We start from the raw sequence: 20228 nt of genomic DNA, 5'->3' as shown, positions 1-20228 counted from the left end.
CGGCCGCGACTCTAAAGAATAAAACCAAAATAAAAGACTTCCGGTCACGATCAAGTCACTGAATTATTAACACTCATGTTTTTTTATTATTATTATTATTATTCTCCACTTTAAACAAACTTATAATATACACATATTAACACACATATTAATATACACATTTTGTCTAAAATATCTATATTACACTTCTTTTCCAAAAAAGCTTTTATTTCAATATTTCCACTCACCTTAATTATGTCTCACTTTGTACCTTGTACTCATTTTATATCTATCTATCTAACTTGTGTACACTTTTCTTATAATATTTTCTATTTCCTTTTCTATTTCTCTTCTGGAGCAGCTGTAACAACAAAGTTCCTCTGAGGATGAATAAAGTATTTTGGATTCTGTCGTTCTCATTGGGAAGCCGTCTGATCACACTCATTAATTTGTTCTCACAGGCCAGAAGAATAAGGAGTCCTGCAACAGATGGCCTGTCCCCCACCTCCCACAGAGTCCTTATCCCAGCATCATGGCTCTGGGACCTCATGGGGAGACGGGGGACAGACTAAATCCTACAGAAGATGCTGGAACCACCTGCCCATAAAGTACCCAAGTACCTGTGGAGGCTTCAGAGGACAACTGGTGCTTGTTGAAAGGCAAACACTGGCCTAATTTATCTTTATCACACTTAAAATAAATAAATAAATGAATAAAATTAGCTGTTGGATAGTCTACTACAACCTAAAACATTTGCACAGAATTGTGTCTAATGTCTGTAACTTCTGAATTTGTTGAGCTTCATGTGCTGCTGTTACTGTTAGTTAGGTTCATCCTTGTGTTTATAATGTCCAAGAGGTTAAAGGTCATTCCTCAGCCGTATTATCCATTTTAAGATCTTTCTGTTGATGAGCTGTTGAGTCTTCTGTTATTTTCATGGTGTTCTCTGTGCTGGCAAACCTACGAGCTCACAGCGCCCTCCAGAGGTCCAGAGGGAGACCTGTCCAAAGCAAACATCTGCTACACCTGCAGCATTAGAGGTAAAAAAAAGACACAAAGTCTGGATCTGAAGGTTCAAAAGTTTGACTGTTTAAGTCCGACAGTCAAACCTGAATCCTCTCACCTGCTCCTGATTAAACATCTGGCTGACAGATTGTCATTGTGTTGCTGCTCTGGTTGTTATCAGACGTGCACTTTGCATGCTTTTAACACTGATGTCCTCCCATGTAAATTATCCTTTGAGTTAATAATGTAACCAGAAGGCTCGGGTTGCAGCGATGACGCCGATCTGTTTCATTGCTGTGAGCTTCAGTTCAATGAGCTGATAAGTTTGTGACAATAATGCAATAAATTGCAGGACAAAACAAAACAACAGCTGTTTATTTGCTGTGTTAGTTTAGATTAAAACAGCTTTGGGCTTCAGAGACGCTAACTGTTAGAATAATTTTGTTCTCTTTGTCTCTGTCATGGATCAATAAATTAAAATAAATTCATATTAATTTAAAGGATAATTCATTAGAGGACAAGCCCAACTTCAGAACAGATGCCTTGTCATTTTCTTGCTTTTCTACATAAATATATAATCCTTGAAAAATTTATTTCCTAGTATTTACATTAACTCGCTATTCTACATTTAGTGTCATGATCAAGAGAAGTTTTGTGTCTAAATTCTTTAAAAGATCAAAATTAATGCAATGAAACACTAAAATACGACCAACATAAAACAGTGCAACTTTCACCGTCTCCAACATTTTAAGTAAAACAGCGCTTCTATTTGTAATTTCTGTAAATTCTCCATTCTCCCGTGGACAAAGTGAGACTCCTTTAATGTGCTGATGTTTGTCAGAGAATGTAAAAGTGTTGGAGAGGAAAACTTGGCCTGACTGCAGATGGAGCTGTTTCTTGTCTGTCTGCAGGGCGGGGTGCTCCTGGTGCCTTCAGGTGCTTTGGGAAAATATAAGAGAGGAGGACACCTCAAATATAATAACAATATGAATAATAAATGTAATATAAATGGTCACTTTAAAAGTTTTTTTTTTTTTTTTGATGGCCCGTTAATACTGTGTCTTCCTTTTCCTGTTAAATATTAGGGGGATACTTCACTGCCCAAATTATCCCATGATTCATTGCAAGCCAAAAAGGCGGTCAACAGAGAGCCTGGGGGTCAAACTGTTAAATCTAAATATTAGATTTTAGCTAAAGGTTCAACTCTTCTGGTTTTCAGATATCTTCCACTTCTCTTTTTAGAGAAAGTTAAGAAAAATATCCAAATAGGAAGCTTTAAAAAAAAAAAAAGACAGCAGCAGCTGGTGAACTTATACCAACCATTTCACTCAGAAGACGGTGGAGACCAAACATGGAGCTAAAAGACACTGCACAGTTGGACATCCTGACAGATCAGCAGGAACGTATTCATGGATCGAATAAATTCACCGCCACTGCTGAATCTTTCAGTTTGCATAAAAATGTCACATTACTTTCACCATTTTCTGTTGACGAGAAGAACGGGACTCTGAAGGGCCTGTCAGTTTTTCCCTGGTATTTGTTGCACATTTACAGCTAATGAATGAGATTTAAGAAGATTTAATGCTAAAGATTTGGTCCTTTTCTTTATTTTTCTTTTTTTTTTTTTTTTTTGTGGATTAAGATGGAATTTGTCTTTTTGTGTTGCCTAAATGCAAATAAAAGAAAGAGGCAGGTGAGTATTAAAATTAAAATGAAGTTTGGAGAAGTGATGTTTCATCTGTTTATCAATGAAAACACATCAGATTGTCAGTTTAAGCTAACCAGAAGCAGAAAACATCAACATTTAGTCCTAAAAAATAAAACAAACAGGCCTGAAGGTGTTTTTAACACACATATTCACAGCATTCCATGATCCGGTTTTGGATTGACGCGCACCAGAAAGCTGCGCTACTTTCCGAGCCGTCCGTGAACGCAGCGTGTCTGGAAACAAAAACAAGCTTCCGGAGCTCGGTCACATGTAGAAGCGTCCGGACCGGAGACCGGAGCCCGGAGACCGGAGCCCAGCGGTGACTGACCCCATCCATGGTTCTCCTCCGGCACATCTCCATCGCGCTCACCGCCGCCGTGGCCGCTCTCGGCTCCGCGCTCTTCATCGCCCTCAACTACTTCTACAGGCGGAGGATGTGGGCTCCTCAGGCGGACTACTGCACCATCAAGGAGGTGGGAACTCACGTTCACCGGCTTTTGTGTTGTTGTTGTTGCTGCCCAGATGTTTCACTTAAACAGCTGATGCCACATCTGGCTGAGCTGAGGATGATGAGGACGATGAAGAGCCTGTCATGGTGCCTGCTGCTGATGAAGATGTGAATGGACCGATGATGAATTACTGACGTGTTAAAGATGTCATGATGACGATGATGAAGATGCTTCTTAAAGGACAGTTGTTTTTAATGATGGTGAGGATGATGATGGTAGCTTTGAATGAAGAAGGCTGATGATGAAGGTCAACACTGAAGATGTTAAAATAGTGCGGATGAAGATGAAGATGCTTGTCAAAGGACAGAGGAGGAGATGATGGTGATGGTAGCTTTGAATCAGTGTTGTGATGATGATGATGGTAGTCATGATGACTGAATGAAGAGCTGTAAGTAGTGAGGATGATGATGATGAAGATGATTATGGTGGTGAAGGCAGAACTGTTTAAAGAGATCTACATAGAGTGATGATGATGATGATGATGTTGAACTGAAGTGCGATGAAGACTTTTAATAAGATGTAGAAAGAAGGCGTGGACGGCGCTGTGATTGACAGACTGTACCACCCAATCAGGACAGAGTACACAGCAGGTCAGATTCACCTTTGGCTTGATTTAAGAAGCACCGTCTGATTACTGACTGAAGAAGAAGCAGACGAGCTGGATGTTCTGTGACAGAAGGTTTGTAGTTTCCTTCACATCGCTCTCTCTCAGTAAATTGCTTTAGGCGAACTGGCTGATGGGTAAAACTCTGAAGTCTGCCTCGCTGGAGTGTCCTTGAGCAAGATGTTAAGTCCCTCCCTGTCAGATCCAGCAGAGCAGATCTTGAAGTTGAGCGTGGCTTTTTTCCCTCCTCCCTGCAGAGCAGAAAAAACGCTAGAAATCACTACAGCATCTCAGAGTGTATGGGAACTGTCAGGAGGGCGTTTGAAACCTAAAAGAAAAAGTCTGAAGAGTCAAGCCTCCAAATGGAGCGGGAGATAAAACAAAAGGAGGAACCAGTGTTTAAGGTTTGGTTTGGATCCCCTGTGTGATCCAGGTCCAGCCGAATCAGACGACACCACCGGACCCCCAGAAGTGATCCTTCTGGATAAAAGCTGCAGCTGCAGCTCTATCTGTCCGGGGATCAAATTAGAGCCGTGCTGAAGCTGTAATTGTGAAAATGTATTCATCTTTAAGGCTCGATCATGCATCTGCAAAGTGACGTGTGATCTTTCTTTGGATAAAGAGGCTAAAAACGGGCTGATATGAATTGCTAATTAACTTTGCGCGCCTGCAGACTACATGATGAAAGACTAACCTTATGTGACTTTTAAAACGGGGATGGCTGACGTGTGCAGGAGCACCAAAGGTTCCTGAGTCTTTTCTGTCTCAGCAGCTCTGACGTGAAGCTTCAGAAATAACGCTCAGGGTCATTTGTTCTTTATTAAAGTGTGATATCCGGAGTTTTACCTCCAGAGGTTTGCTGATGAAGACTCTTCCTGAGCACCGTGTAATTCCCGAAACAGAATGATCATCTTCATTATTTATTCAGCATTCATTTTATAGTCAAATCTTCAAAATGAAAATATCTGGCCAGCTGAGTGACGTCCTGCTGGTGTTTCAGCTCGTCTCCTACGTCTGAATTGACAGCAAAGCTGCTCTCACTGTCAGCTCATTGGGGGAAAGAAAGACAGAAACCACCAAACAGATGGATTAAAGACAAAGACCCAGCTGTGAGTTCAGCTGAATTCACTGAAGAACTACCAGAAAATCCTTGTTATTGTGGTGTCAGTGAACGCCTCGTTACCGTCTCCAGAAGTTGCCGCCACTGTCTGTTAGCTCTGATTCTTCTTGAAAGAGCAACAACCAATCAGGAAGCTCCAACATTCCGCCAATGGCGTCAGTTTACTCATCAGGACGTCCCACGTCCTTTAATGTCTCATTCAACAATATAACCAGCTTTTCCTGTTTTGAGGGTCCACATCAGACTCAGACCTGATCCAGGTTCAGGTTCTGAACCTGATGTGGACCAGATTCAGACTGATTAACCAACATGTGGTCTTCGCCTGCAGGAGGAGGAGGACCGCGGGAAGCGGCAGGTCCTGGTCCTGGGACTGGACGGGGCCGGGAAGAGCAGCATGCTGCTGGGTCTGTTGCCCGGACAGCCGGCAGCCAGGAGGGGCCGCTGCCGACCGACCCGGGGCTTCAACTTCATGAGCCTGAACGCCCCCGCCTGCCAGCTGGACTTCCTGGAGAGTAAGACCCTGAAAGACCAGATCTGAAGTAGCTAGCTAGTCTGTTTTATTTGAAGGGTTGATAAGAGATATATTTGTGATTGACCCAAAAACAGTCTCTGTGTAGTTTAGGACCGCCTCCTTCTCTACGGAGCCAATCAGAAGAGAGGAGGCTCTGATCCTGATGACGTCTGGTTTTAAACCTCACTTCCTGAATCCAGTCGTTGAATCGGGTTTACTTTGTTAAGTTCAGCTTGAAATCGGAAACATATGGACTCTGGGAAATCTGCAACAAGCCTGAAGGTCGAACTCGCTCACATTCGTGGTGATTTTATACCACAGCTTATATAACCACTAAACGCTGACACAAATAAAAGCATATCCAGCGGGAGACGATGAAACAAACATCATGTTTTACTGCAGAGAACAGCAGGAAGCTGCTGAGCCTGAACGCTGCACGTCTGTAATATAAAAACTCTCCCCGAGAAGGAAAAGTAAATGTTAACAGAATGAATTTAACATTTCGGCCAGAGGGAGTTTGTTCCTGTCACTTTCCGACAGCTTGGACAAAAAGTTTGAAGTGTTTGTTCTGATGAAAAGTCAGTTTTCTTCCTCTGAGAGCCGTTTCCTGATTTCTTCCACAGAGGAGTCTCTGTGTTGATGAAGAGATGCAGATCAGATTAGTTAGAGAAGTGATTCAAACTTCTGGTTCTGTGCTAAAGGGAAGTTCAGCTCAGGACCAGGAAGAGGTTTCTCATCGTTCCCAGTTTCCCGTCGTTTATTCTGAGTTTGAAGTCCATCAGATCTGACTTTAGAGGCACAGACCAGATCTTCCCCTGATCTGGACCACAATAGATCCTCCGTTTCTGTGAAACAGAAAAATGGAGTCCAGACCTTCAGGATCCAGATTGACTTCATGTTTCCAGGATTCTCTTCACATCGACAGAGAAACTGGAGGAAAATGTAAACGAGCAGCTGATTATGCAGCAGACTTCATGTATAAAAACATGAAATGATCAAACTTCAGAGCTGAGAGAGCAACAATTATGACTTCAGCGCGTTTTGGCCGCTGATTCTTTATTCCATATTCAAAGCTAAACTTTCTTAAATTCACATTTTTATACTCCGTCCGATGATCACGACTCTCAGTGCAGTACAGCGTGATTTTTTAAATGATTTCCTCCTTAAACTGCAGAATCAGCTGATCTGTCCAAACTGATCAGATCAGATCAGTCTGACTCTCTGACTCCTTCTGTGTGTTTATCCGTCCATTCTCATCCTCCATCTTTCATAGTGACATCTGGAGTAACAGAATAAAGACAATCAGATATTTGGAGCTGATTTTTCATCATTAATGAGCAGAACTCCTGATCAGATAAAGAGAGAAAGGACCCAAACACATGTGGAGAAGAAGGAAACATTCAGAGTAAAACAGAAGGATCCAGGGAGGGCGTGCCGAGCGGAAAAGCACAGATCAGTGTGTGCCGTCAGACGTCTTTGGGTCAAAGTTAAACGCAGTTGGACTTCGGTCGGTGTAAACCTGCAGTCTCCTGCAGTGAGACCTGAACGACCGGCGAGGACGAATCAGTCCTCGGTCATTCACACCAGTCCGACTCAGCGTGACCAAATGTGGGCGTGAATCAGGCTGAGATCCCTCCCACTACAGAAGCACAAGCTGCTCGGGACGCCGCCCTCTCCGCGCCTGGCCACATGAACAGGTATTTACTGCTGCCACATCACATCAGCAGGGTACATCACAGCCCAGTTTCCTAGCAACATCCTCCATTAGGCCGGGCACTAATGAACTCTTTGCTGAGGCGTGCTGGATTCAGAGGTGGCGAGGAAACTGGAGTCAAACGCCGCTGCTTTCAGCAGGAATCATGGGAAGTTAGAGCCTGAGGTGAACGTGAAACTTATTCCCCCACTGAAACAATTCAGACGCACACAGCAGTTAATTTAAAATTGGGTTCGTTTGGTTCACTGATCTGATCCTCCTTCTGACAGAAAACATCCTGAATGAATCACTTTTCTTCACGTTGGTCAGCAGAAACAGTTCACTTCCTGCTCCTGCTGCCTTACACTGAAATAATGAAACGCTCGGAGTAAACAGAGTAAACATCAGATAACAAACTGCTCCTTCGTTATTACGGCCTCATTCAGACTTCATCTACCTTCAGACCGTCCGGACCTTTAAAGTGTTTCCTTTAATTATGACCTGGTACGTGATCATTAACTGCAGTGAAATTACTCAGACGTGTTGTGCAAATGGAAGCTGTGTAGACACACAAAGACTCCCACACTGTGGATCTTTACTGGAACTTTAAAAGATTTAATTCAATTCCACCTTAAAAACACCTGATGAAGGTTGCTAAATGAATTCCTGTGTGGGTGTTTGGTGTTCTGACCTTGGGAACACATCTGTGACACCAAAAGCTCAGATTTTGCACCGTGAATTTAGTTTATTCAGAGAAGCTGCTCGATTCTGTTGAAAGGTTTAGAAAAAGCCAAAGTGAACCGCAGGCTTCTAATATTTTATCACAGATAAAGCCTGGAGCTTTTACAAAGCGCTCTCAGACCAGTCTTACCCTTTTAGAGACCGAAGGAACGAGATCGAGGATGAAGGCGACTAAATGGAGTTCAGAGATAAAATAAGAAATAATCAGCTCAGATGAATCTGAGATCTGAGGACGTCCAACTCAGGTGAAGGACGACAAGGTCGTGGGAGGACGGATGGAAATCTGGAAATGACACAGATGAAATGTGGAAAATGTCAATTGAAACAAAGGCAAACAAAAGACTCTGTTAACTCTTCACAGTTAAACTGGTTTCAGTGGAACAGCAGCGAATTGCGATGTCCTTAATCAAACGAACAAGCAAAGAGAGCTTCCTCTGCTGCACACGCCTGGAAAGTGAAATGACTCTTCTGTTTGTGCTGCAGTTGGCGGCGGCGAGGACCTGCGGCGCTACTGGTCCGACTACATGAGGAGGACTCACGTTCTGGTCTACGTGGTGGACTCGGCTGATCGGAGCCGCCTCCCGTTGGCGAAGGCGGAGCTGCACCGCCTCCTGGGGGTGGGGCCACAGATGCCCGTGGTCATCCTGGGAAACAAGCAGGTAAACCAACTTAAAGGGACAGGACTTTGAGCTATGAATTTACATTAACGTGCTGCAGTGGAGGGTGATTTCCGGTTGTAAAAAAAAACTGACTGTATTGAAGTCTATGGGAAAATGCCCCTACTTCTCTTTTGATTTGTCAGCTCAGTAAACATTGTTGCTAGTTCCAGCACATGATGTTTACCAAATGAATCTTTAGTTTAAGAATATTGTTAAATATATACTAAACAAAACAAACTAATATGGTGGTATGGTCCTTTAGTTATTTCCCGTGGAGGGTTTGGAGCTCAAACCTTTAAATTTCAAAGGAAAAATGCAGAGTTTAACATAAATTAGGCAAAAAACTCTCAAATAAATCTGGACTTAGTGGAGCGAGTGTCATTCCCTCTTCATTCATCCAGCAGAGATGATCCGTCGCACTCCTGAAATAAACATTTTCTATATTTCCTCCTCGCCTCGTATTTCTCCTCCCCACCCGGCACTTGTGAAATTATACATGACCTCGGAGGGGAAGGGAGAATATTTGTCACAGGAACTGTCAGAGCTGCAGCTTTCATCCGCTCAGCATTGAGGGTGAGTCGAATTATCAGTGAGGAAAGAATCTGAGAGAAGCTGATGTAAAAATCCACTTTACAGTAAACACAGCGTATCGAGGTCAACCTGGACCAATCAGGAGCCGCTTTATACAACTACAGGTCTGAAACGAGCACTCGTCTTTCCTGCCTTTTAAAACCGTCCCATCATCTGCTGGTCTCTAATCCACATTCTCCTTCAACTTAAACTGTTGCTCTTTGGAAGGAAATTAGCCCGATGCCATCACAATACATTACGAGGGACATTTTCCCATAGACTTCAATACAATCTATCCACCTGTGATTCACGTGTCTCGAAGAAGAGCAGAGGTTTTGATAGTGGTGATACTGATTCATCTGAACAGCACTGAAACAATAATTAAGTGAACTTGATGTAGAAAGACGCAGGTGAGACAAAAGAACACCTTCAGTGGGCGGAGCCTTTTCTGACAGCGATACGTCCTCCCGCCCCCCAACACGACTTTGTTCTCCGCCTCCGTGGAAACAGTACAAAGGCTCCTTCAGGCAGAACCTGCGTGTTGGTGCGAAGGAACGAGGCGGCTCTTTGGGCTGCAGCCTGAGTTGAATGGTTTGTGTGGGAGGCGGCGTTTGCTTCACTGTCTCATCAGAACTGAGACTTCCAGCACGAAGAAAGTTAATGCTGATTTATTTCCTTTTTCTGTGCTGGAATCCATTTGTTGGTATTGTGGGTTATTTTCAGGACGAGGTTTTGCTTGGAAACGTGTTACCTTGTAACGTTACCTTCACTTTCTGAAGGCCAAAAAGTCGGAGCTTGCTTCAGGTTTCAGCTCATTTTACTGGAAGGCCAGTTTTTTATACTCAGTTTGTTCCTGATGGGCCTGAATATCTGCGGTACCTCGTGTTCCTTCGGGGAAAATTCTGTGGCACTTGAAGGATATTTCAGAGCATCACATAATACAGAGTTTTATTTTACCAACATGATGTAACAGTAAATTTCCACATTAGTTTGAGGCCTGTGTGGTATTTGAAGACATGTCAGGTTCTGAGAAAAAGCAGATTAGGTTATGTAATAGCCATTTTTATATTAAAATATAAAAGGTCACTAGCTGACCGATAAACTTTAACCACAGAAAAAAAACTAAAACAACAAACAAGCTAAAACAATCATCATTTCCACCAAACTGTAGCATAATATAGCAGCACAGCTAACTGAGAAAGAAACTCTTCTGTCGCTTTTGCAAATATTTTTAAGTTAATTTGAACACATCAGCAGATATTTCGGGGCTGGACAGATAGTTTGTTGGTCTTTGTTTTTAAAAACAGCAGCGTTTTGTGGTGTTTTCTTGTTTGGCAGGATAAACCGGACGCTGTCAGCGTGTCGGAGCTGCATGACGCCTTGTCTCTGAGCTCGGTGACCGAGGACAGGAAGCTGTTCCTCTTGGCTGCCCAGCTGGGGTCAGAAGGAGCCCTGAGGAACTCCTGCCAGGGCCTGGACACCATCCAGGACCTCCTGCTCCAGCTCGTCTGAAATCAAGTCCAGATGGAGGGCTGGAGACGAAAGGAAGGACGCTCTCCTCCTCCTCCTCCTCCTCTTCCTCCCTTTCCTTTCATAAGCACGGTCTTATTTGAGGCAGAGGAAGAGGAGCTGATGATGAAGGCCTTTGAGACTGATGGACAGGAATTGTTTTTTTTTTTTAAATAATAGAAGACATTGAGAAGACGAAGATGCCTCATTAATTCTCTTTGTTCTCTTCATACGTCAGCTCCTCCTCGAGGAGGACTGAGGAGGAGGAGGAGGAGGAGGACAGAAGGATGAAGGTTGAGTCACAGATCGCTGACTCAGAAACACAAAGTTCACCTGCTGCTGATGACTCAGGCTGAACGTCTCCATGTCGACCTGTGACAGGTTTATTTCAGCATGTCCATGACGCTGAAGATAAAATGGGAACTGAAGTGTGTTTGTGTTTGGTTTGCTGTTTTCAGAGCAGAACAGGCAACACTCTACGTTGCCAGGTTGGAGGCCCCCCAGGGGGCTGAGCCTGCACCAGCTCTGTGAACTGGGTTTAATGGGGGATTTAAAGGGACATCGTTTGACATTTTAAAAAGCAGCAGAATATTTTTCTCTTCGACAGCTTGAGAGTGTTTTAAGATTCCCTGTCTGAAACCAAAACCGGATGGAGTCTCCACAACGAGGAGCTGAAGCCCACTAATGACCGAAAGCTCATCTCATTCGTATTCCCTTTTCATGAAGTGTTTTCCTGCCAACACACAAACCGTACAACGATGACGATGTAAAATCAAAACCTTCCGTATTGAACACCGTAAACTCTTCAGGAGGGACATTTTCCCATAGACTTCAGTACAGTAGAACACAGGCTGCAGGTTTAAGGCTCGACAGTACTAACGTCACTTTACAGGCCCAGAGTCCAGGTCCCCTGACATGAGGATTTAAATCTCTAAAAATATTTGATCATGGCTTTATTTCTATTATTGTTTCTGGGGACTATTTTCTGTGGCGGATGAATACACATTTAAAGCAGGCGTGTAGGATTGAGATAAAATAACCTCTGTGTGTGTCTGTGTGTGTTCGTAACAATGAAGCAATGTGTCGGCTGAGTGACTCACAATGTGTTTTCAGTCTTTTTTTTTTCGTCGCCAATGGAGCCACACCGATAACGTCCCTTTATCGGATGGATTAATTGTCGGTTTTGGTCTTTTTGTGCGACATGTTGACAATGAGAAAAACACAGATTATCACCAGCTTTATTCTTTTTCTTTTTCTCTTTTGTTGTTGTTGTTGTTGCTCGTGATCGAGCCAGAAGAGAAACTTTTAACTGGGATCAGTCAGATTCTCTCCTCTTGTCTCTTTTCCGGCATAATTCGGATTTCACTTCCTTTTTGTTGAAAAAAAAAAACACTCTGAGTCCAGAAAGACACACATCCTGAAATGAATCAGTGCAGAAGTGACTGCTGTGTGTTTGACTTTAAAGCTACTTGTACAGATAAACTGCAGCCTGATTATGTTGATGCTGTTTGTTCATGACGCACAACTTTGTGATGAATGTGAAGTTTTATTCTATTTGATGTTGTGTTGTTTTGGCAGCAAGGCTGGATTTCTGTGCACGGCTGCTTTTCCTGTTCAGATGTGAATTCATGCATGTCTCCATGTTTTTGTCGTTAGCTTTAAAACTTTTAGATCATCATCTCAGTGTGTGTTTTTGTTCTCCGAACAACGTGAACCTTTATTGTGAAACTCTCAGATGAAAACTTTTAGATTTTGCATGAGACCAGAGTTAGGGTTAGGGTTAGGGGGGGAAAAAAGAGTTACGCAGTTGTGTACACAACGTTATCACAAAAAACAACACAGGCAGATCTATTTAACACACAATGCAGGTCAACATAAACGCAAAGTTGGGCAAAGTACAACAACTGGTTATAGGTTATAGTTGGTGTGTGTTTATCCGTCCATTCTCATCCTCCATCTTTGATAGTGACGTCTCCAGTCACGTCTCTACATCGGACACTCCCAAACACACGAGAGGAGCTTTTTATTGGTTACTCTGCTTTACACAGTTTTTATCAGGAAAACACGGAAACACTCAGAGTGTGTTTTAGTTAGTTCTTGTGTGTGAACTGATCAGACAGAATCAGATGTTGGAGAAAAGCGACATCGTGTAGCTTCAAAATGAAACCATAAATGGTGAATAAGGTGCACTCTGATTTACAGCAACCAGGAAACTCCAGCTCACATAAACAAGTTCAGCTGAACTTTGTCCAGACCCACACAGTTTCAGTTTCACCAAAAATCCAACACAACAGAGTTTACTTTACCGAAAACCTGATGATGAAGGCAGATAAATTTTAATTTAAAAATAAAATTGGATATTTATGTGAATAAATAAAAGTGGTCTTACTAAACAAACCAGGTTTGAGTTTCTCATTTTTGTCAAAGCTTGTTTACGAGACGTGTTGACAGGAAGTTTCTCTCCAAAGCTCCTCTTCACAACATCAGTTCAGTTCTCAGCAGCTTCTCGGGCCCAAATGTCGCTTTAACTGGAAGAATAAAATAAAATGAAATCCCTCAGTTTGACTCAGCTGAGGCTGCGTTTGAAGGTCGTCGTCTTCTGACGTTTTTTTTTTTAAATGTGCGTCCACTGTTTGTTTCCATCCTGACACTGTTGCCGTGGCAACAAGCTCGACAGGGTCACAGAGGAGCGAAGTCATGACGGCAGATGTCACGTTCACAGACACAAAAGTGTTGATTGTATTTTAAAGGAACATTCAAGTCAACTGGGAAACGTCCCATTCGTCAGACCAATACTGACTAATGGCAGCTTTTATTGAGAATGTTAACAGAACACCAAACGACGTTTATGTGTGATGATGGAAGACAATTAAATTTTCCTGCAGGAGTTTCTGAGCACAAACCTTTTTTCTCATTTCAGACCTTTCTGTGCACAATGACATGAAAATAGACCAGCTGCCTTTATAAATACCCAAATCTGGATCCCTGTGGACCTGCAAACAAGCAGGGTTTGGTCTTATTATGGGATTTGTTGACAACGAGGTTAATATTTAAAGGTCCATACAGTCGAAAGGTAGATGAACGTCATTGAGAGCAGATGGTTCTTTTTGGTTCTTAAAAGCACAAATATATCTACTAATGGACATCTAAAATAAAATGCTGGAGAGGTTAAACTACGGAGCTTTGGAACACAGACCTTCTCACTGCTGATTGCCATCTTCTAAAAGCAGAGCGCTCAGCTCTCAGCCTGTTTTCTGCCTCTCATGGTGTTGAACCCTTTTTTGATTAAACCGACCTTCGTTCCCTGAAGAGACGCTCAAGCTGGTTGTTCCCCCCCATCCCCCCAACATCTGTGGGGATCATCTGCTCAGAATCTTTAACAGATCAGTACTTTTAAACGTGGGAATTTATTTAGCCCAGACAAAACTGAGCACCCATTTTAACCTCATACTGTTCAAATAAAAAGGAACAAATTTAGATACAGAGAAAACTTTATTAAGGCATCAACATGTAAAAACAGCGAGTTTAAAGAACACAGAAAAGAAGTGAAAATGCCATATTTTTATTTACCATGGAAGGAAATGAACTCAGATTTGAACTGTGTTATTGTGACCCGACTCCTCAGAATCCAGTCACATGAACTGGGTCAACTGGTTTTCTCTGCGCGTTAACGTTTCCATCTCTGCTGATTCAATAAAAACAACATTGTCTCAGTCCCATCAGGACTCTCAGTCACAGTCTCATGCAATCAGGTCCAGAACAGAGTCCAGAGTCTACTGGCCCGTGGGCTGTGGGGGCGCTAAAGAGCTGATGAAGGCTTCGTACTCCTTCGGGTGGCAGCGCTTGTACTCGTCGATCTTCCTCTTGATCTGTTTGGGCGTGTCTTGGTAGTAATTCTTCTCATCTCTGGCCATTGCCTGAAACGACAGCAGGGTCAGAACCCAACACCCTTTAAACCTCAGTACAATATGACAAACAAGGTGGTTGATGGTTATAATTGGCCACCATTAATTGCAGATCCTGTGAATGTCGGGAAAGTCTGACTTTCTTGGAGAAGCCGAGTCAAAAGAGAAATGGGGCTGATGCTGATCGCAGCTCAGGTCCATTTTCTGAACCCTGAATCCTGAACCTCATCCAGTCTGATGTGTCCACCAGAACAAGGAGAATTTTAGAGGGCTGTTATTTAACAAAATGTCACAGTGATGCATGTGACCGATTTAGACTGAGTGTTGAAAATCCATTTGAAAGGGGCGCTTTTCTGATAAAGGCTCGTCTCATTTAAAGCTCTGAGTGCGTCCTTTCAGCCTGATGTCAGGAGGAAAACGCTGATCAGCAGCCGTGACAGAAGATGATGGAACTGAACTTTATTTGTCTTTCGGCTTTGTCTTTCGGCTTTTGTCCTCTGTCTTTCGACAGAGGACAAAATTTTATCATCGGCCGTTCCTGAGATAAAAATATTCGCCTGACAAATCAAGTTTCCCACTAAACAACCGAGCATAGAACAGAAGGTCTTATCTGCATAGAACATAGCGTAGAATAAAACAGAACAGTGTCCTTGAAAGCAACAACAGGGAAACTTTTCTTAAACAGCCCAAAAGGTGAATTTCTAATATTAAAGGTTAAAAAGCTGCAGATGAAAATTACGTGCCAACTGATTTTACCCTTCTGATGCCAGTTATGCTAATAATGCTAATGATTCCCTGACCTCTGACCTCCTCAGCTGACAGTGAATTTTCCTCCACTTTCTTTTTTTCCCACCGTCAAAAAACCCCAAAAGTCTGAACTGACGATTTACACTCAAAGCTGATGGTTTGAGACGGTTTTTGTTTGATGAGTCCATCCGGTTTCTCGTGTTTCAGGTGGTGTAGGTCGCCCAGCTGGTGTTTGGATAATAGTCTGTTGTGCTGCCATGTTGTACAATCGAAGAGATTCAGATGAATCATTCATTTTGATTGAAATTTAAATTTTACTTCTACACACTAAGTGAAACCACAAATCCACAAAGACGGCTCAGACACTGAGACCTTTTCAGAAACGGGACCCCCCCCCCCCCTCCGAGCTACAGTCTGAAATCTGAGGTCCGTGTGATTCTGTGACCATATCAAAGAGGCATCAGCTGCAAAAACCCAGATTCCTTTTTTAGAGGCTTTTTCAGAGGAAAATTATATTTAAAAAAAAATCCAATCTGTTCCATGTCATTAAATTTTAATAATCCCATCATTAATCAAGCATATTAATCATCTGATGCCCGAGCAGCTGCGTTGCCGCAGCAACAACATCCCGGTTGGTCGGTCTCACCTTGTGGTTGTCGCCGTGTTCTTGGATCATGTGCTGGACGTAGCCAATCAGGTCGGAGGATAAAGTCTTGGTGCTTTTCGACGGTCGACTCGCTTCCTCCTCCATTTCTGATTAAAACAGGACAGAAAAACTCAACTTTTCTATTTTCTCAATCCTGACTGTTTGAGGGTTAGGGGCTCCTTGGGGTCCTGTCTCTCAATTAGACACGCTGATTGGCTGTGACATCACCCACTGGAGCCAATAGGAGCGTCCGATGTAGAGACGTGACTCTAGACGTCACTATCAAAGATGGAGGATGAGAATGGACAGATAAACACACAGAAGGAGTCTGATTCAGATCTGATCAGTTTCAGATTGGACAGATCAGCTGATTACGTTTAAGGAGGAAACAGGATGAACAATTTCTCTGTTTTTGTGAGAATATAGAATTTAAAAAAAGCCAAAAATCTGTTTGTGTCAAAATGAAAAACATCAACACAGATCAAAGTTTTCTGTCTCTGCTGCTGGAGGCAACATTAAAAACATTTCACTCATATCTAATTAGGCTTCAGACACAGCGAGCCAACAGATCCGAGGGGAGAAAAAGACAACATGAACTTTAGTGAACTCTGACGTGAGACTTTGTGCTGCTAACGAATGTAAAATGATGAGCAAGAGTCCAGAGAGGGCTGAACATTTACTGGTGAAATGAAAAGACCCAAAAAAACCACAAAGGCCTGATTTAAAACCACATTAAAGAGCCACACATAAGCGCACACACACACACACACACGCCTGCTGCCAGAAAAGCTTCAGCACCAAATGTGATTTAATCTGCAGCTGAAAATAGTCGAATGCTTTGTTTCCTCCCGTTTGTTTGCTTTGGATTTAGGTTCTACACTTTATCTATATTTGCACAATTAATTGAAATAACAATACAACCCAGTTCATTATCACAACAGCAGCAAGTTTTTTGAAGTTAAAATGCGTCTCAACATTGAATGTTGTGAGTATCATAAGTGTTGTTGTTGTCGGCATAAAATAGAATAACCACAACTGCTACATCAAATAATAATAAATAATAAAACAGGTCTAATGTTGTTTTCAAGTGCAACATTCATTAAAAGCAGCAGCTGCAGACTTCCAGTCCTAAAGATAAAGACGATGAAGTGACTTACGGTTGAGAACGTAGGGTTTGGTGACGACTCTGACAGGAGCTTTCATCTCACGGTCGTCTCCGAGAAGCTGCACATGTGAAGGAAACAAGAAGACAAACCTAATGAGGGAATAACGGAGGTCAGGTCTTTCTTTCTGGGTTTATGGGTCGAGTAGGAAAACAAACAAAGGGCTTCTTTTCCGCAGATCGTACACTATCATCTCTAACCAGACACAAGTTCAAAATCAATCAGCTGTCATTATTGAAGAGGTGAAACTGCAGGAAGAAAGCTGCTGAGAAAAACATGTCCGTGCTGATGTTACAACACTTTTCTGTTTATCCCTGCTTCTGATTCACACATTTACAACTCATTTATTCATCAGTTTACTTCTTTTTAACATCATTTATAAACTTTTACTCTTAAACTGAAGTGAATGTTTCATGCTTAATCTTTAGCGCTCTGTTGCCTCCATCTGGCAAACCCAAAAAACTACAGGCACATTAGGAGACCTGTTACACATTATTACTCAGTTTATATAGTAAAACGTGATTTATTACTGTGGTCCAAAACTTCCCAGAACACCTGAAGGCAGCAGAAAGTTGTAATGGATTTGACTATTTATTAACTCTTATTAACAGTTTCATTCCTACTGGAAGGTGACAGTTAAGCTGTGACGGGACTTTTCAGGGGTCAGATTCAGGTGGACGTCCAAACTCACTCTCTGTTTCTTTATGGGCAGAGACCGGTTCGGGTCAAACGCCAGGCCCATGTCCAGCAGGTTCCTGGCCGTGGACTTCCTGTTGTCCCAGGCATTTCGAATCTGCTCACTGAGAAACGAGAGGAAGTCACAGAATTAAAAACGGACCGTTCCTCCCCTGACACGAAGATCTGGAGCAGAATCCTCTGTTGACTTTCATTTTGTGGTCAAACTGGACTCAGGTTCTCGTGTGGTGGACCTGGTTGAGCTCGAATCAGGTTTAAGTTGAACAGGCTGTGAAAGTCAACCAGGTCCACATCGGCTCTGCAGGTCTGGAGCAGGTCTACGTGAAACGTGTGTTAGCTTTAGCATCGTTAGCTCGGACTCACTTCTCGATCCTCGGTTTGTATTTCTTGATAAATTGTTTCTTCAGCTTCTTCCGGTTCTTTGTGTAGTCAAATTTCTTCCTTTTACTCGACTGTTTTGTTTTCGGCATCTTTGTGTGTCGTTGTGTTGTTTCGTTCCCGGAGAGAGTTTGTGTGTCTGCCTCAACGTGCAGCTGTAACCGGAAGTACGTGTGTTTTTTTTCCGGTCACGTGAGTACAGACCGCGCCTTAGGCTTGCCTTTGACTTTTCCGGTTCTTTTTTCATTTAATTTAATTTTGTTAAATTTGTGTTACACTATACACAAACCATACAACACAACAGACATTAATTAAACTAAATTAAATTAACACTTAAAAATTACATTATTATGAATTATAAGTTGAAAGCAGCTGCAGTTTTTATCCACCAGATATCAAAATGGATTTAAAACATTCATCATCGCCTCAGTTTGATTTCAGTCACAGTTTTTAATAAATGTAAATATAATAATTTCATATTTAATAAACATTGTCTGAAAATGTGGATCAAGATTTTAGTTGATCTCATTTATCAGCAGCAACAATTCATTTCAGCCAATTTAATTAATTTTGTGATCTGTTTATTGTAAATAATCAGTCATTACATTGTGACCACCTGACCATCGCCGTCTTGACTCGTCTAGACATCTGAAGGCCTGGACATTGTGAGATGGACACTCCATGGATCCAGCTCGTCAGGTCTGGATTGGATTGAGGTCTGGGGGATTTGGAGCCAAGTCAACACCTTGAACTGGCTGTTGAATAGTGTTTCCATGAAGACCTGGAAAACAGCACACTATCTCCAACAGCTGGTCTTCTTCCCATAATGCATTCTGGTGGCGTGTCTTCTCCAGGTTAGAGACCTCCTTCTTCCGTTTTGGTGCTCGTGTGTCCACTGGAGAAGGTTTTGGTGCTGGACAGGGGTCAGCAAGGACACCAAGACCGAGCCAGCATGAACTTCTTTAGCAGTTTGAGCTACAGGAGCTCTTCTGTTGGGCCAGACCACACAGCCCATCAATGAGTTTTGACCTTTGACCCTGTAGTCCAGTGGTTTTCCTTCTATAGGCCACCACTTCTAGGTTCTGACCCCTGCAAACTGGGAACATCCCACAGAGCTGCAGTGTTGGAGGTCTTCTTGTCTTGGTTTGTGAAAGAGACTCCTCATCACGCGCAGCTGAGGACAAGGACGGCCGGCTAAAGGAAGTTTAGTCGAAGGAGCAATTTGTGAAAGCCAGGAGATGCAGTCAGAGCAACAAGAGCTGATCAATAACTCTTATCAACCCCCTGCATGATATGAGCTGCTGTCACCAGCATGCATGACAAAACAGTATGAGTCTTTCTTAATGTAGCTTTAATGCACCGCGGTCCGTTCATTGATCCATGAAGGGAAAGATGAGCCACAAAGAGCAGCAGCTCTGGAGTCAGGGATCTATTGATTTTTGTAAATGTAACGGCGCATCAATCTGAAGTATATGATTGATAAAACCAAAACCTCGCTGACCCGTAAGAGGAATTGAATTTCAGTCATAGTGTATTGATTTAAATATTGTGACCTACGTCATCATGAATCACAAATGTAGCTGATGGGAATGTTTTTCATCAGCTACATAATTAGCACATCAATCAATTACAGAAATGTGAAAGCAACACAGCCAAGCGTTTGGTAATTCTTCATTAAGACAAACAAAATGTACATTTATAAAGCCAACAAAATCCAAAAACATGAGAGAAAGGAGTAAATACAACAGATCAGAAAACCCCTGTGTGATTTTCCCCTGTGTTCCTAATCAAAGGTTGAACCCCCAAAACTACTGTTATTACCATTAATGGGTTAAATAACAATGTAAAATAAATGTAATCATATAAATCATGGACATGTTCTATATTCATTACATTTATTCTTCATCAAACATATGATTATATGATTGAATAATAATCAATAATAAGAAAATCAATAACTTGTGCTCTCAGTTTTTCTCAATATAGAGAAATAGAATGTGTTTATGTTCATTTTGGTGCAGGAATTTTCTTTCTTGCACCATGTGTAGCACTTCTTGAATGAATAAAAAGAAATATACATATAAT

The 20228-nt window shown here is 42.3% G+C and overlaps 2 protein-coding genes across 2 annotated transcripts; one reads left to right on the top strand and one right to left on the bottom strand.

Moving 5' to 3' along the window:
• The first annotated feature begins 2955 nt into the window (after window positions 1–2955).
• Window positions 2956–10719, top strand: arl10 (ADP-ribosylation factor-like 10). The gene is made up of 4 exons (XM_029519871.1): window positions 2956–3165; window positions 5254–5437; window positions 8354–8529; window positions 10438–10719. Exons 1-4 carry the CDS (start codon window positions 3028–3030, stop codon window positions 10609–10611), a joined length of 672 nt encoding a protein of 223 aa, XP_029375731.1. The 5' UTR covers window positions 2956–3027; the 3' UTR covers window positions 10612–10719.
• Window positions 10720–14081: 3362 nt separating this feature from the next.
• Window positions 14082–18309, bottom strand: nop16 (NOP16 nucleolar protein homolog (yeast)). The gene is made up of 5 exons (XM_029519571.1): window positions 18129–18309; window positions 17761–17869; window positions 17064–17130; window positions 15907–16013; window positions 14082–14525 (listed from the first exon to the last, which is right to left on the bottom strand). The coding sequence occupies exons 1-5, from the start codon at window positions 18233–18235 to the stop codon at window positions 14382–14384; spliced, it is 534 nt and encodes a 177-aa protein (XP_029375431.1). The 5' UTR covers window positions 18236–18309; the 3' UTR covers window positions 14082–14381.
• Window positions 18310–20228: the final 1919 nt, after the last annotated feature.

The sequence above is a fragment of the Echeneis naucrates genome, chromosome 14 (genome assembly GCF_900963305.1).
Source record: "Echeneis naucrates chromosome 14, fEcheNa1.1, whole genome shotgun sequence".
In the NCBI taxonomy this organism is placed as follows: domain Eukaryota; kingdom Metazoa; phylum Chordata; class Actinopteri; order Carangiformes; family Echeneidae; genus Echeneis; species Echeneis naucrates.
The sequence above is the reverse complement of the archived record's forward strand: the minus strand, read 5'-3'. Positions and strand labels throughout refer to the sequence as shown.

Coding starts and splice junctions, on each gene's coding strand:
- nop16 (XM_029519571.1), bottom strand. CDS start 18,235: ATGCCGAAAACAAAACAGTCGAGTAAAAGGAAGAAATTTGACTACACA. Junction 16,014..17,063: donor CAAACCCTACGTTCTCAACC/GTAAGTCACTTC, acceptor TGTTTTAATCAG/AAATGGAGGAGGAAGCGAGT. Junction 14,526..15,906: donor AACACGGCGACAACCACAAG/GTGAGACCGACC, acceptor CTGTCGTTTCAG/GCAATGGCCAGAGATGAGAA.
- arl10 (XM_029519871.1), top strand. CDS start 3,028: ATGGTTCTCCTCCGGCACATCTCCATCGCGCTCACCGCCGCCGTGGCC. Junction 3,166..5,253: donor ACTACTGCACCATCAAGGAG/GTGGGAACTCAC, acceptor CTTCGCCTGCAG/GAGGAGGAGGACCGCGGGAA. Junction 8,530..10,437: donor TCATCCTGGGAAACAAGCAG/GTAAACCAACTT, acceptor CTTGTTTGGCAG/GATAAACCGGACGCTGTCAG.